Source organism: Poromitra crassiceps (assembly GCF_964638095.1).
Source record: "Poromitra crassiceps genome assembly, chromosome: 8".
Lineage (NCBI taxonomy): Eukaryota > Metazoa > Chordata > Actinopteri > Beryciformes > Melamphaidae > Poromitra > Poromitra crassiceps.
Genome location: NC_139629.1, coordinates 32,390,573 through 32,403,072, shown reverse-complemented (window position 1 = coordinate 32,403,072; position 12,500 = coordinate 32,390,573). Strand labels below are relative to the sequence as shown.

Below are 12,500 nucleotides of genomic sequence, written 5' to 3'. Positions count from 1 at the left end.
CTTATGTATATTATATTTAACTACCCTTTTGTATATTATATTTAACTACCCTTTTGTATATTATATTTAACTTTAGCTACCCTTATGTATATTATATATTATATATATTATACCCTTATGTATATTATATTTAACTACCCTTTTGTATATTATATTTAACTAGCCTTTTGTATATTATATTTAACTTTAGCTACCCTTATGTATATTATATATTATATATATTATACCCTTATGTATATTATATTTAGCTACCCTTATGTATATTATATATTATATTATATATATTATACCCTTATGTATATTATATTTAACTAGCCTTTTGTATATTATATTTAACTTTAGCTACCCTTATGTATATTATATATTATATATATTATACCCTTATGTATATTATATTTAACTACCCTTATGTATATTATATTTAACTTTAGCTACCCTTATGTATATTATATTATATATATTATACCCTTATGTATATTATATTTAACTACCCTTTTGTATATTATATTTAACTTTAGCTACCCTTATGTATATTATATATTATATATATTATACCCTTATGTATATTATATATATTATACCCTTATGTATATTATATTTAACTACCCTTATGTATATTATATTTAACTTTAGCTACCCTTATGTATATTATATTATATATATTATACCCTTATGTATATTATATTTAACTACCCTTTTGTATATTATATTTAACTTTAGCTACCCTTATGTATATTATATATTATATATATTATACCCTTATGTATATTATATTTAACTACCCTTATGTATATTATATTTAACTTTAGCTACCCTTATGTATATTATATTTAACTTTAGCTACCCTTATGTATATTATATTATATATATTATACCCTTATGTATATTATATTAACTTTAGCTACCCTTATGTATATTATATATTATATATATTATACCCTTATGTATATTATATTTGAGTGCAATGTTACACACTTCTTTATTCTCCTATATCTTTAACTGCAAATTTGTCTTTTTGTTTTCTTTTTACACTTGCTTTGGCAATGTATACAGATGTTTCTCATGCCAATAAAGCCCCTTTGAATTGAATTGAGAGAGAGAGAAATTAAAGTGAAAGAGAGAGAGACAGAGAGCGAGAGACAGATAGAGAGAGTGATAATTAACTATATCAGGTAGGCACATTGGTTTAAATATGGAAAGCTAACCTAGCTTGTGTCAAGCTAGTATCAAGCCAGAGCAAACCATGTGAACTGGTTTCAGTAGGGGATGCTAAAGTAAACCATGTGAACTGGTTTCAGTAGGGGATGCTAAAGCAAACCATGTGAACTGGTTTCAGTAGGGGATGCTAAAGCAAACCATGTGAACTGGTTTCAGTAGGGGATGCTAAAGTAAACCATGTGAACTGGTTTCAGTAGGGGATGCTAAAGTAAACCATGTGAACTGGTTTCAGTAGGGGATGCTAAAGTAAACCATGTGAACTGGTTTCAGTAGGGGATGCTAAAGTAAACCATGTGAACTGGTTTCAGTAGGGGATGCTAAAGCAAACCATGTGAACTGGTTTCAGTAGGGGATGCTAAAGTAAACCATGTGAACTGGTTTCAGTAGGGGATGCTAAAGTAAACCATGTGAACTGGTTTCAGTAGGGGATGCTAAAGCAAACCATGTGAACTGGTTTCAGTAGGGGATGCTAAAGTAAACCATGTGAACTGGTTTCAGTAGGGGATGCTAAAGCAAACCATGTGAACTGGTTTCAGTAGGGGATGCTAAAGCAAACCATGTGAACTGGTTTCAGTAGGGGATGCTAAAGCAAACCATGTGAACTGGTTTCAGTAGGGGATGCTAAAGCAAACCATGTGAACTGGTTTCAGTAGGGGATGCTAAAGCAAACCATGTGAACTGGTTTCAGTAGGGGATGCTAAAGCAAACCATGTGTACTGGTTTCAGTAGGGGATGCTAAAGCAAACCATGGGCTCTATCGTTGCATCGGCCTATGAACTGCGCTCAACGCCAGACGCAGCCCAGAGTAGTGGGCGTGGACCAGCGCACTCGATATTTTGGTATCGGCGCTACACGCAGCCTTAAGCATTACAACCACGTTGTAATGCATCACTTTTCAGCTCCAATTCCATGGAGCGATCCAGTCCGGCTTCAGAAAAGCCGAGGGATCTGATCTCCCCCCCTCCCTTTTATTCCATATTATTCGCAAACCAATCTAACTGGAGTTTAAATACTGAAAGCATGTAACTACGCTACACTATAGCAAGATCAAAGTGAAAACAATGTTCTAAACGCATCAGCTAGAAAAATATAGCCTATCCCTATGATGAGATTAGATTGGTGAAAGTTTGTCCAGAATGATATCGTTTTGCTACCTTTTCTTCTCCCCTGCTGCACAGGTAGGATGATGCACATAAATATAGCCTACATTATGTAAAGTCATTGCATGTGTTTTTATTGTAAAACTAAAATGTGAAGTAGAGCCAATTTATTGGAGTGGACATCACAGTAGGACATGACAGTAGAACCGCGTTACACTGTCACTCATCTAAATCACGTTAAATCTGCAAGAGATATATATAGCCCCAATATGACATGTTTCACATAGGGTGGTGTTTTCATTTCGATGTTTTATTTGGTCCAATATTGAAATGTTCTACAATTGCAGGTTGTGTTACCATTACACATTATTTAGATCTACCTTTATATCTATTTTGGCTCATTTGGTTGCTATTTATTAGCGAAATGGATTAGCCCAATGCATGCTGGGAGATTTCACATGTGTGGAGAAGGGAAGCCGGGTGTAAGGGAAGCAGGGTGTTGCAGGGAAGCCAGGCAGTGAATGTTTGGCCAGAATGATCTCGTTTTCTCTCGCCTTCACTGCACAGGTAGGATGATGCAACACCCTCTGAATGTCACGGGCTCAAAACTGTAATGTTAGAAAAAACTGGCATGTTGTTATACTATGTACGGTATAACAACTCCTTTTTCGGACTTGTGTTGTGTCTGTCTGAGCGAGGGAGTCAGAGAGAGAGAGAACCGGCAAACTTTTTTTCAAGCAGTCGTATTCTTTTCAAGCCTGTCAGACTGATGAGCAAGAGAGAGGGAGTGACACAGAGAAGGGCGACAGAGGAGAGGCAGAGGAGCGCTTCGTGCAATCGGCCTGGTTTTCAAAAGCGCGAAGCGCTAAATTAATGCCAGGAGGGAAGATATCATTAGGCCGGTATATAAGGCCGAAACGCCCATTCTCGCCCATTCTGGGACTGCGCCACGCCTATTTCGCCTAAAGCGCATTTCGGGGCCTAAAGCCATGTTGCTATCTTCCCGAGGCAGGCGCAAGGCACGTTTTTTTGCATGTAAGGCCAGTTTTTGCGCCGAAGGCCTGTGGGAGAATAGGGCCCCATGTGAACTGGTTTCAGTAGGGGATGCTAAAGTAAACCATGTGAACTGGTTTCAGTAGGGGATGCTAAAGTAAACCATGTGAACTGGTTTCAGTAGGGGATGCTAAAGTAAACCATGTGAACTGGTTTCAGTAGGGGATGCTAAAGTAAACCATGTGAACTGGTTTCAGTAGGGGATGCTAAAGCAAACCATGTGAACTGGTTTCAGTAGGGGATGCTAAAGTAAACCATGTGAACTGGTTTCAGTAGGGGATGCTAAAGTAAACCATGTGAACTGGTTTCAGTAGGGGATGCTAAAGCCCAGAGTAGACCAAAGATTCACGACGAGACGAGTTGAAACTACTTGGAACCAGCAGCCTGCGACTTGACAAGCTGAATTGCTGGCGACACCACCAGCCAGCTGGAGTTAGGCCAGTTTACACCGCTGCATCTTTTCCCTGCAACCTACTAAAACGCTTTTGTCTCGTTGTGAATCGTTGGTGTAAACTGGGCTTAGGGAGCTAGGGCTCTGTTTGTTTGTTTGTCTGTTTATCTGTCTGTCCCACTGATTACATTATCAGTGATGTCATAAATTAATTGTCATTGTTATTGACTGCAAAGGGTTTGCAGCCAAGTATTAAAAGTGACAATTTGATTTATGATTATGTTAGTTTGTTCAATTACTTTTGGTACCTTAAAAAAAGGTGGGGGCACATAGTCAAATGCGCTGTAATGATTTGGATGTAAGAACCCTCAAATGAGGGCTGAAGGTCTGCACTTAAAGCACATCCTCATCATTTCATTTCAAGTCCATTGTGGTGGTGTAAGGAGGTGGTGTAAGGAGGTGGTGTAAGGAGGTGGTGTAAGGTGGTGGTGTAAGGAGGTGGTGTAAGGTGGTGGTGTAAGGAGGTGGTGTAAGGTGGTGGTGCAAGGAGGTGGTGTAAGGTGGTGGTGTAAGGAGGTGGTGTAAGGAGGTGGTGTAAGGTGGTGGTGGTGTAAGGAGGTGGTGGTGTAAGGAGGTGGTGTAAAGGTCTCATTATGCTTTCCGCAACAGCGAGGAACGCGAGTGTCCGCACGGAAAAGTGACGTCAAATCAGCAAACACGCCCCTCCGCAAGGCTCTGTGCGGACGCTTTTCGCCTGGCCGTGCGCACCCCGAATTTTGTAACTACACGGACGCGGACGCGGCTGGGTGGACAAAGTGGAGTTTTCAAGACTCGCGCTCAATTCCGCGAGCAGAAACCCACACAGAGTATAAAAGCTCCACACGTTTCCTCGTGAGGATTCCGTGTCTCTCATTTCCGTGCGGCCGGCCAAAGCGTCAAGCATAATCCAGGCTTAAGGAGGTGGTGTAAGGAGGTGGTGTAAGGAGCCAAAATAGTGAAGATTGTGTCTAATGTCTAAAGATATGCATGGACCTGACTGCATGTGTGTCTGTCTGTCCATCTGTGGACAGATTTTGTGAATGAGATAGCGCCAAAGCCGTGCAAGAAGCAGTCAGCAAACTTTACAGGTGTGTGTCCAGGTGTGCACTTAACATCAAAACGAAAGCTGAGTTTGAAAATGGGTGTGATCCGAGCCCCCGCCTCCCCCGCTCACATTCACTTCAACTCATGGCTCCACAAGATGCTCTCTAGCTGGTCTTTGTGTTCAATTAGTCAACTCAGTTGGGTCTGTTAAAGAAGCGCAGCAAGCAGCTGGATACGCACGCACGCGCGCACACACACACACACACACACACACACACACACACACACACACACACACACAGTTGTGCAGCTGACAAAGGGTCGTTCACGGAGGCTGATCAAAGTTGTGGCAGATGGTCATGCAGGGACAAGCTAGCTACGGTTGGACACACATATACACACATACACACACACACACACACACACACAGATTGTGCTTGCTATTGTGAATTTCTGACAATGGACAATTTAAATAGAATTTTGTCTTTTTACTGCATTAAGACTTCACAGTTTTATATTGTGTCAGAGACAGGGAAGAGGGAGAGAGAGACAGAGAGAGTGGAGAGAAACGGGGGAGAGAGACAGACAGTAGAGATTAAAATAAAGGCGATTCCGTCTGTCTGTCTATTTGTCTATCCTTCGCGTATCTCCAGAACTGTTCATCGGATCGACTTAAAATCTCTAAAACAGCAAACCCTTTATTGGGCCAATCGGGTGGGGTCGTCAAAAAGGGCCTTTCTGTGTGGAGTTTGCATGTTCTCCCCGTGCCCCCTGGGGGTTTCCTTCATATAGGAACCCCACACCAAAACATGCAATATCCTGGTCACTGAATTATTTCGAGAACCGTTTTATTTCGAGAACAGAACGACTTTAAACTTGGCCGGTGCATTGCTGGGAACCCAAGAAAATACAGTGACGAATTTCGTGCAATTCCACCAATCACAAGATTTCTTTCACATATCTCGAGAACCGTTTTGTCCGATCGACTTCAAACTTGGCGTGTGCGCTGCTGGGGACCCGAGAAAGTGCAGCATTGAATTTCATGCAATTCGACCAATTAGGGGGGAGCAGTGCAAGCAGGGGGATTATGGGGGGTGGAGAGAGAGAGAGCATGATGTGTGAATGGGGGGAAGGGGAACGGGCACTGCACTAGTCTTCTATCTAATAATTCCGCGACTGTCTCATATCTGGAAAACCATCCATTGGATCGACTTCAAACTCGAGGAGTGTGCTTAGGAGGACCTGCCATATAGTCATAGCGCATACTGGCAACACAAAAAGCGGTTTATCTCAAGAACCGTTCGTCCGATCGACGTCAAAGCTGGGGAGTGCGCTGCTGGGAACCCGATGGAGTGCGGTGCCGAATAGGGGGCGGGGGTGAAGAGTAGGAGAGCATGATATGCGAATGGGGGGAAGGGGAACGGGCACTGTACTAGTCTATTAAATGTTAATTACTGTGAATAAAACAGAGGAAGAGCCTATCCACACACACGCACGCACGCACGCACGCACGCACACACACACACACACACACACAGACACAGACACAGACACAGACACACACACACACACACACACACACACACACACACACACACACACACACAGTTAGGTGAATAGGGGCCAGTGCTGTTATCAGATATAAATGACCCCCTCCACCAGACTGGACTTCTTGGGTTACTGCAGATCAATACAGCACAAATTACCAACACACACGCACACACAGAGACATTCACCAGTACACATAGGCACCCACACCCTACGCAATCACACACAAACACGCACACTCTCTCAAGTCATATCTGTTGATTATTAATCAGTCCCTCCAGGAAATTGTGATTTTGCGTTCACAAAAGTTAATGCAAATACAACCAGTCTTCACAATATTTGCAGGGGGGTTACATTTTTTCAAAAGGGACTAGATGGCACTTGGCTTGTGGTACTCAAAGCTGGGGGGGAAGGGGGGGGGGGGGGTTGGGGCAGCTAGCAGGGAAATATATTTTCTTGCTAGCTAGCAGCTAGTGGGTGCCGAGTGCCATCCAGTTCCATTGTATTTAAGAGAAGACGGCTAGCTAGCAGCTGGCAGGTGTAGTTTGGTTCGAGAGAAGGCAGACATCTTTAAGGCAGATATTTCAAAATCATGACTGACCTAGCCGCCATGGTGCAACTGTGCGCCATTGGCGAAAGACGACCAAAGACGATGGGATTTCAAACAAGACCAACTTCAACTCACTTCCTGTCATTTTGGTACGCGGGTTTTGCCCATGGCTTTCCATGGACACGGATACTAAGATATTTTCTCTTTAATGGAGTCTATTGGAGTCAATGGGAAAAGTCAACGTGATCTCAGATGATGACAGATCCCTTCGCCCCCATATTCATGAACCCATTGATACCGGATGCAGCATTTGCGTGTATATCCCTTTAACACCGACGGCAACGGGCGTGTCCTTTTACCTTTCATCCCGGCTGCGACGCAGACGCGTAGTACGTGTATATCGTTGTTTCAAGACATGTGACCGATTAAATGCATCATGATTTGCTGAAATAGACGTGGCGGAGGTGAAATGCATTGTGGGTTTTGTAGTTTTTTATTTTTATTTTTGCCTCGACCGTGTGGACAGTTTTCCAAAGCTCGAACTACACAGCAAATCAAGGAAGCGCCGGTCCAGCAAGACTTCCCATTAAACTTTAGTTGTATTAGAGGATGAAATTAATGCTGCTGACCTAATTTCAGATTTATTTATCTCATGTTCCAATCTGCAATAGCCTCAAGGTTTTACTGCACGTTCTTCTGCTGCACGGTGGCAATTCTGCATGGCCGCGTTTCAGACAGTAAGCTAAGTGAATGCTAATGCTAAGTGATGAACTGAACGGAGTATGACTTACTTTGAGGATGAAGACATCAATAAATAAGAAGATTCCACACCCAGATTATGATGTGACTGTTGACACGCTAGCCAAGGCTCATTGGGTGAGTGACTTTTGGCGAATTTGCCGTATTTCAAGACGACTGCAAAACGGAGGTCGCTAACGTTACTTTTGCTGCAGTAATTGTCAAGGGTTCAACAAAACCTATTTCCTCAGCTTCTATAGTAGCTATCAACATGAAATAAAAAGCATTTGTGAGCTTAAACCCGTGGCTTTTTATTTGGAAGGGTTACATTTGCCGTAATCTTCATTAACATTTCTTAAAATGAAAAAATAAAAGAATAACATTAGGGCAAATATAATACGAAAAGCCAAAGGGTTAAGCTCTCAAATGCTTTTTATTTTATGTTTCTATGTGCTACAGAGCCTGAGATATAAAGGTTTTAGTGAACGCCGACCGCTCTGGCAACTTCTCCCAAAACGTCAGGTTTACAGGGGGTGTTTACAAACGTGCAGTAGGTTTAGAGTGCCACTCTAGAGAACGCGCGCAGGTATCAATGGGTTAAAGTAAAAATTCGGCCCATTCTCCGAAGCCACATCTCTTCTGAATATTCTGACACTAAAATGGCATTTTTTAGACAGACAGATCAGGAGAAAATTTAACTTGTTCAAGACCTGTCTCTATCTCCAACACACTCTGGCGAGATTTGGCAACAGGAACTCATGTTAGCAGGGAGTGATTAGCTAAAGCTAAAGCTGATGTTTGTTGATGTAGTAGCTAAATCTGTGCCTAGGACAAATATTTTTCTTGAATGGAATATCTTCATTTCAACTGTATTGAGCTAACAAGGGGTAGCTTTGTGTTTATATGTGTGGTTTGTGTGGAGTTTGGGAACTCACAATCTCTATTTCAGCTAGGTCAGCACTAACCCCGCGTCACCAGGCACAGTCCTCTCACAACACCTCAGGGGAGAGGTCAGGTGACCACGTGACCATTTAGGAGACTTGCTGCTACCATTTGTTAGAATTGGCTGCGTATGCAAGCTGCAGGGCCAGCTCGGCGAGCTGCAGGACGAGTGAGCCCGTGCAGCGGGCGAGCCTAGGAATCGAGCACGCGAGATGCCTAGTGGATCAAAACTGACAATATGCAGGCCAACTGAATTAATTGAAGACCGCAAGTCTGCAACTCTCCACACTACCAGACGTCCTCTGTTGCTCTCATTTGAGCACTTGAAGTATGTGGCACTACCATGGCATAGTTTTGCAGTTACAGCTCGCCGCTAGAGGGGGTGCTGCAGCCCCGTAAGCACCCCTAGTTCCCACGTCCCTGCATGGTGCACTTGAACATCAACCGGCAATCTATAAAATGTCGGAAAATGGTGAAAAGTGGCGATCAGTGTTTCCCAAAGGGTTATTTTGTCGAGAAACCAAAGATATTCCGTTTACTGTCATAGAGGAGTAAAGAAACCAGAAAATATATGGAATCAGAATTTTGAATTTTTTTCTTAAAGAAATTACTCAAATCCATCAATGGATTATCAAAAAAGTTGGTGATTAATTTAATAGTTGTCAACTAATCAATTGACGGATGAATTCTTCCAGCTCTAGTTTGCGTACCTGGCACTTCCCGGTGCGGACGTCGTACAGAGCGACCGACCCCTGCCGGGCGCCCACTGCGATTCGGTGGCTGCGGTCACAGTAGCCCACCATGTAGAACCTGAAGAGGGCGACAAAACACACACACACACACACACACACACACACACACACACACACACACACACACACACACACACACACACACACATTATAAAAACACACACTATTCAACTTGCCTATTGTACATGGCCTACTCTACCCTGTATTGGCTAAAAACATATCTTTTCAGCGTAGCTTTTAAATAGCCTTAATTAGGGGTTCAAGCCCTGAAGGGGCTGAAACCCTATTGTTTTTCTAAATCCGAATATATTATTATTATTGTTCATCTGCCCCGACGCAAATTCCCGTGAGTTGGTAAATGGTAGAGACCTGACATTTGGCCCAATGACAGATATTGTTGGCTGGTAGCTGCTCAAGAAAGATTTTTCGAATCGGCCTGAAGGTGGCGCTATAATCGAAGGTTTTACGTTAAAGGCCTTAACTTCCACGCCGTTGGTCCGATTTTCAAACTTTTTTTTTCCAGATGTTCAGGTGGACCTGCTCTACAAATTTGCCATAAGGACCCTTAATGTCCGTCTGGAAAATTTGTTGGTGCAAATCGTTGGACCGATTTGCACCAGACTCGCCAGGAAGCATCTATGGAGCAAGCTCTACAATCGTGAATTTGGAATTTTTGAAATCTACTTTAGTTTCGGAGATATTGATCGTTAAAGTTGAGAGGGGCGTGGCCTCACAGCTAAATTGTCATTACTTCATGACCGATTAAGGAATCTTCACGAAACTTGCAGGAGGTCTTCGGAGACCATCCCAGACCATGCGTGTCAAATTTGGTGCAATTCCACCAAAAGGGGGCTCTATAGCAGCATTCAGTACCTGTACCTTCTAAATTGTTTGATTTTGAAGGGCGGCAGGAAGTGCGGATTCATTGTCATTATGGCCAGCCTTCCTTCTTCTATGACACTTGACACTTCTGAGCTGATTTCAGAAAAGAAAGTGTCATTTGGCCTGTAGGGGGCGCTATTGTTTGCCTATGGGGGGCGCTACAGCAACGTATCTCCGCAACCGTAACTCGTAGAGACTCACGGATGGCGGCGTTGGACTCGGGGTGAAAAAGTAGCGGTACGAGGCCCGGGATCACCATCGCACCTTCCGTTTCCCATTTATTAGGGGTTCAAGCCCTGAAGGGGCTGAAACCCTATTGTTTTTCTAAATCTGAATATATTATTAGGGGTTCAAGCCCCGAAGGGGCTGAAACCCTATTGTTTTTCACCCGGTTTATTATTATTATTATTATTATTCTTCTTCTTGTTCATCTGCCCCAACGCAAATTCCCGTGAGTTGGTAAATGGTAGAGACCTGACATTTGGCCCAATGACAGATATTGATGGCAGGTAGCTGCTCAAGAAAGATTTTTCGAATCGGCCTGAAGGTGGCGCTATAATCGACGGTTTTACGTTAAAGGCCATAACTTCCACGCCGTTGGTCCGATTTTCAAACTTTTTTTTTCCAGATGTTCAGGTGGACCTGCTCTACAAATTTGCCATAAGGACCCTTAATGTCCGTCTGGAAAATTTTTGAGATATTTGGAAAAGTTTGGAAAACACATTTTTGACATCTCCTCCTAGACCGTTGGACCGATTTGCACCAGACTCGCCAGGAAGCATCTATGGAGCAAGCTCTACAATCATGATTTTTGGATTTTTGAAAGCTACTTTAGTTTTGGAGATATTGATCGTTAAAGTTGTGAGAGGGCGTGGCCTCACAGCTAAATTGTCATAACTTCATGACCGATTAAGGAATCTTCACGAAACTTGCAGGAGGTCTTCGGAGACCATCCTAGACCATGTGTGTCAAATTTTGTGCAATTCGACCAAAAGGGGGCGCCATAAACGCCAGAAATGGGAGTGGCTTAACATAAAAAAGGCTGTAACTCCACACCTGTTTGTCCAATGATCGCGAAACTTGTCAGATATATCAAGGAGGATGTCCTAGTCAGAATCAGAAGCTTTGTCATCTGCGCAAGGCTTGAACCCCGCCCATCGCCGCTTGCGGCTATATTTTTAACTGTTTCTGTTCAGGATCCCAACACAGCTGACGCAGACAAGTACACATTTTAATTTGTCTCGCTGTACGTTCACACCAAGGTGAAAGGAACACTTTGCTCGTGCATATTATTCAACTCGAGCGAAAGGGCGGTGAGGCAAAAATCGCCATCATACGTGCCGCCCGGGCGAAATCTCATCTACTCACACGTTTGCATTGACTTAGTATGCAATCTCATCATGCAATTATCTGAAAATCTGGCCGGTATTTGTAGTTATTTTATCTTTCTATTTTGCTTGATTTGAACGGCACTAGTTTACTTTAAGTCATATCTACGGGGTACGGTGGCGCAGTCGGCAGCGCTGTCGCCTCACAGTTAGAAGGTCCTGAGTTCGATTCTCGCCTGGGACACTGTGAGCGCTGTGGTTGTGTTCCCCCCCATATCTTCAGTGCCTACTGCCCAGGTGGGTTATCTCGTCGTAAGGGCCTTTCTCTCTGTGTGGAGTTTGCATGTTCTCCCCGTACCCCCCAGGGGGTTCCTCCGTATATAACCCCCCCACTAAAAACATGCAGACGATCAGATCGTCATCGTCATCCGACCAGTGACGACAACATCCAAAGTTGGTCCCCGGGCGCTGTACGAGAAAGCGACCACTGCTCCTGGCCTGCCCCTCGGAGGAAAGGACATGCCTGGATGGGTTAAATGCAGAGGACACTTTTCACCGGCCACCGTCAGCATGAGTGTGTTGTGGCCGCATGCATGTATTGTGGTGTTCGTGTGACAATAAAAGACGGGCTTCCCCGTTACGAGAGTTTTTTATCTTTTGTATCTCTTGTCTATACTTTTGCACTTTTCAAATTGTAAATCATTTACTGTATTGTTTATGACTCTGTAAAGCACTTTGAATTGCCTCAGTGTACGATATGTGCTGCTTTAGTTTATTTCTAGGGGTGTCACGATACACTAATTTCACGATACGATACGATACACAATATTGGGTTCACGATAACGATACGATACGATATTTTAACAATATTCTTTTTAACAAAAGTAAATCATTTTTATGTATTTATTTATAATT

The 12,500-nt window shown here is 43.1% G+C and overlaps 1 protein-coding gene across 1 annotated transcript in view; it reads right to left on the bottom strand.

Annotated features, from left to right (window-relative positions):
• Positions 1–12,500, bottom strand: part of wdr7 (WD repeat domain 7) — a 366,561-nt gene that overhangs the window by 17,701 nt on the left and 336,360 nt on the right. The window contains exon 28 of the mRNA XM_083642120.1: positions 9,334–9,433. Within this exon, the coding sequence (XP_083498246.1) occupies positions 9,334–9,433 (100 nt within the window). The remainder of the gene's footprint in view (positions 1–9,333; positions 9,434–12,500) is intronic.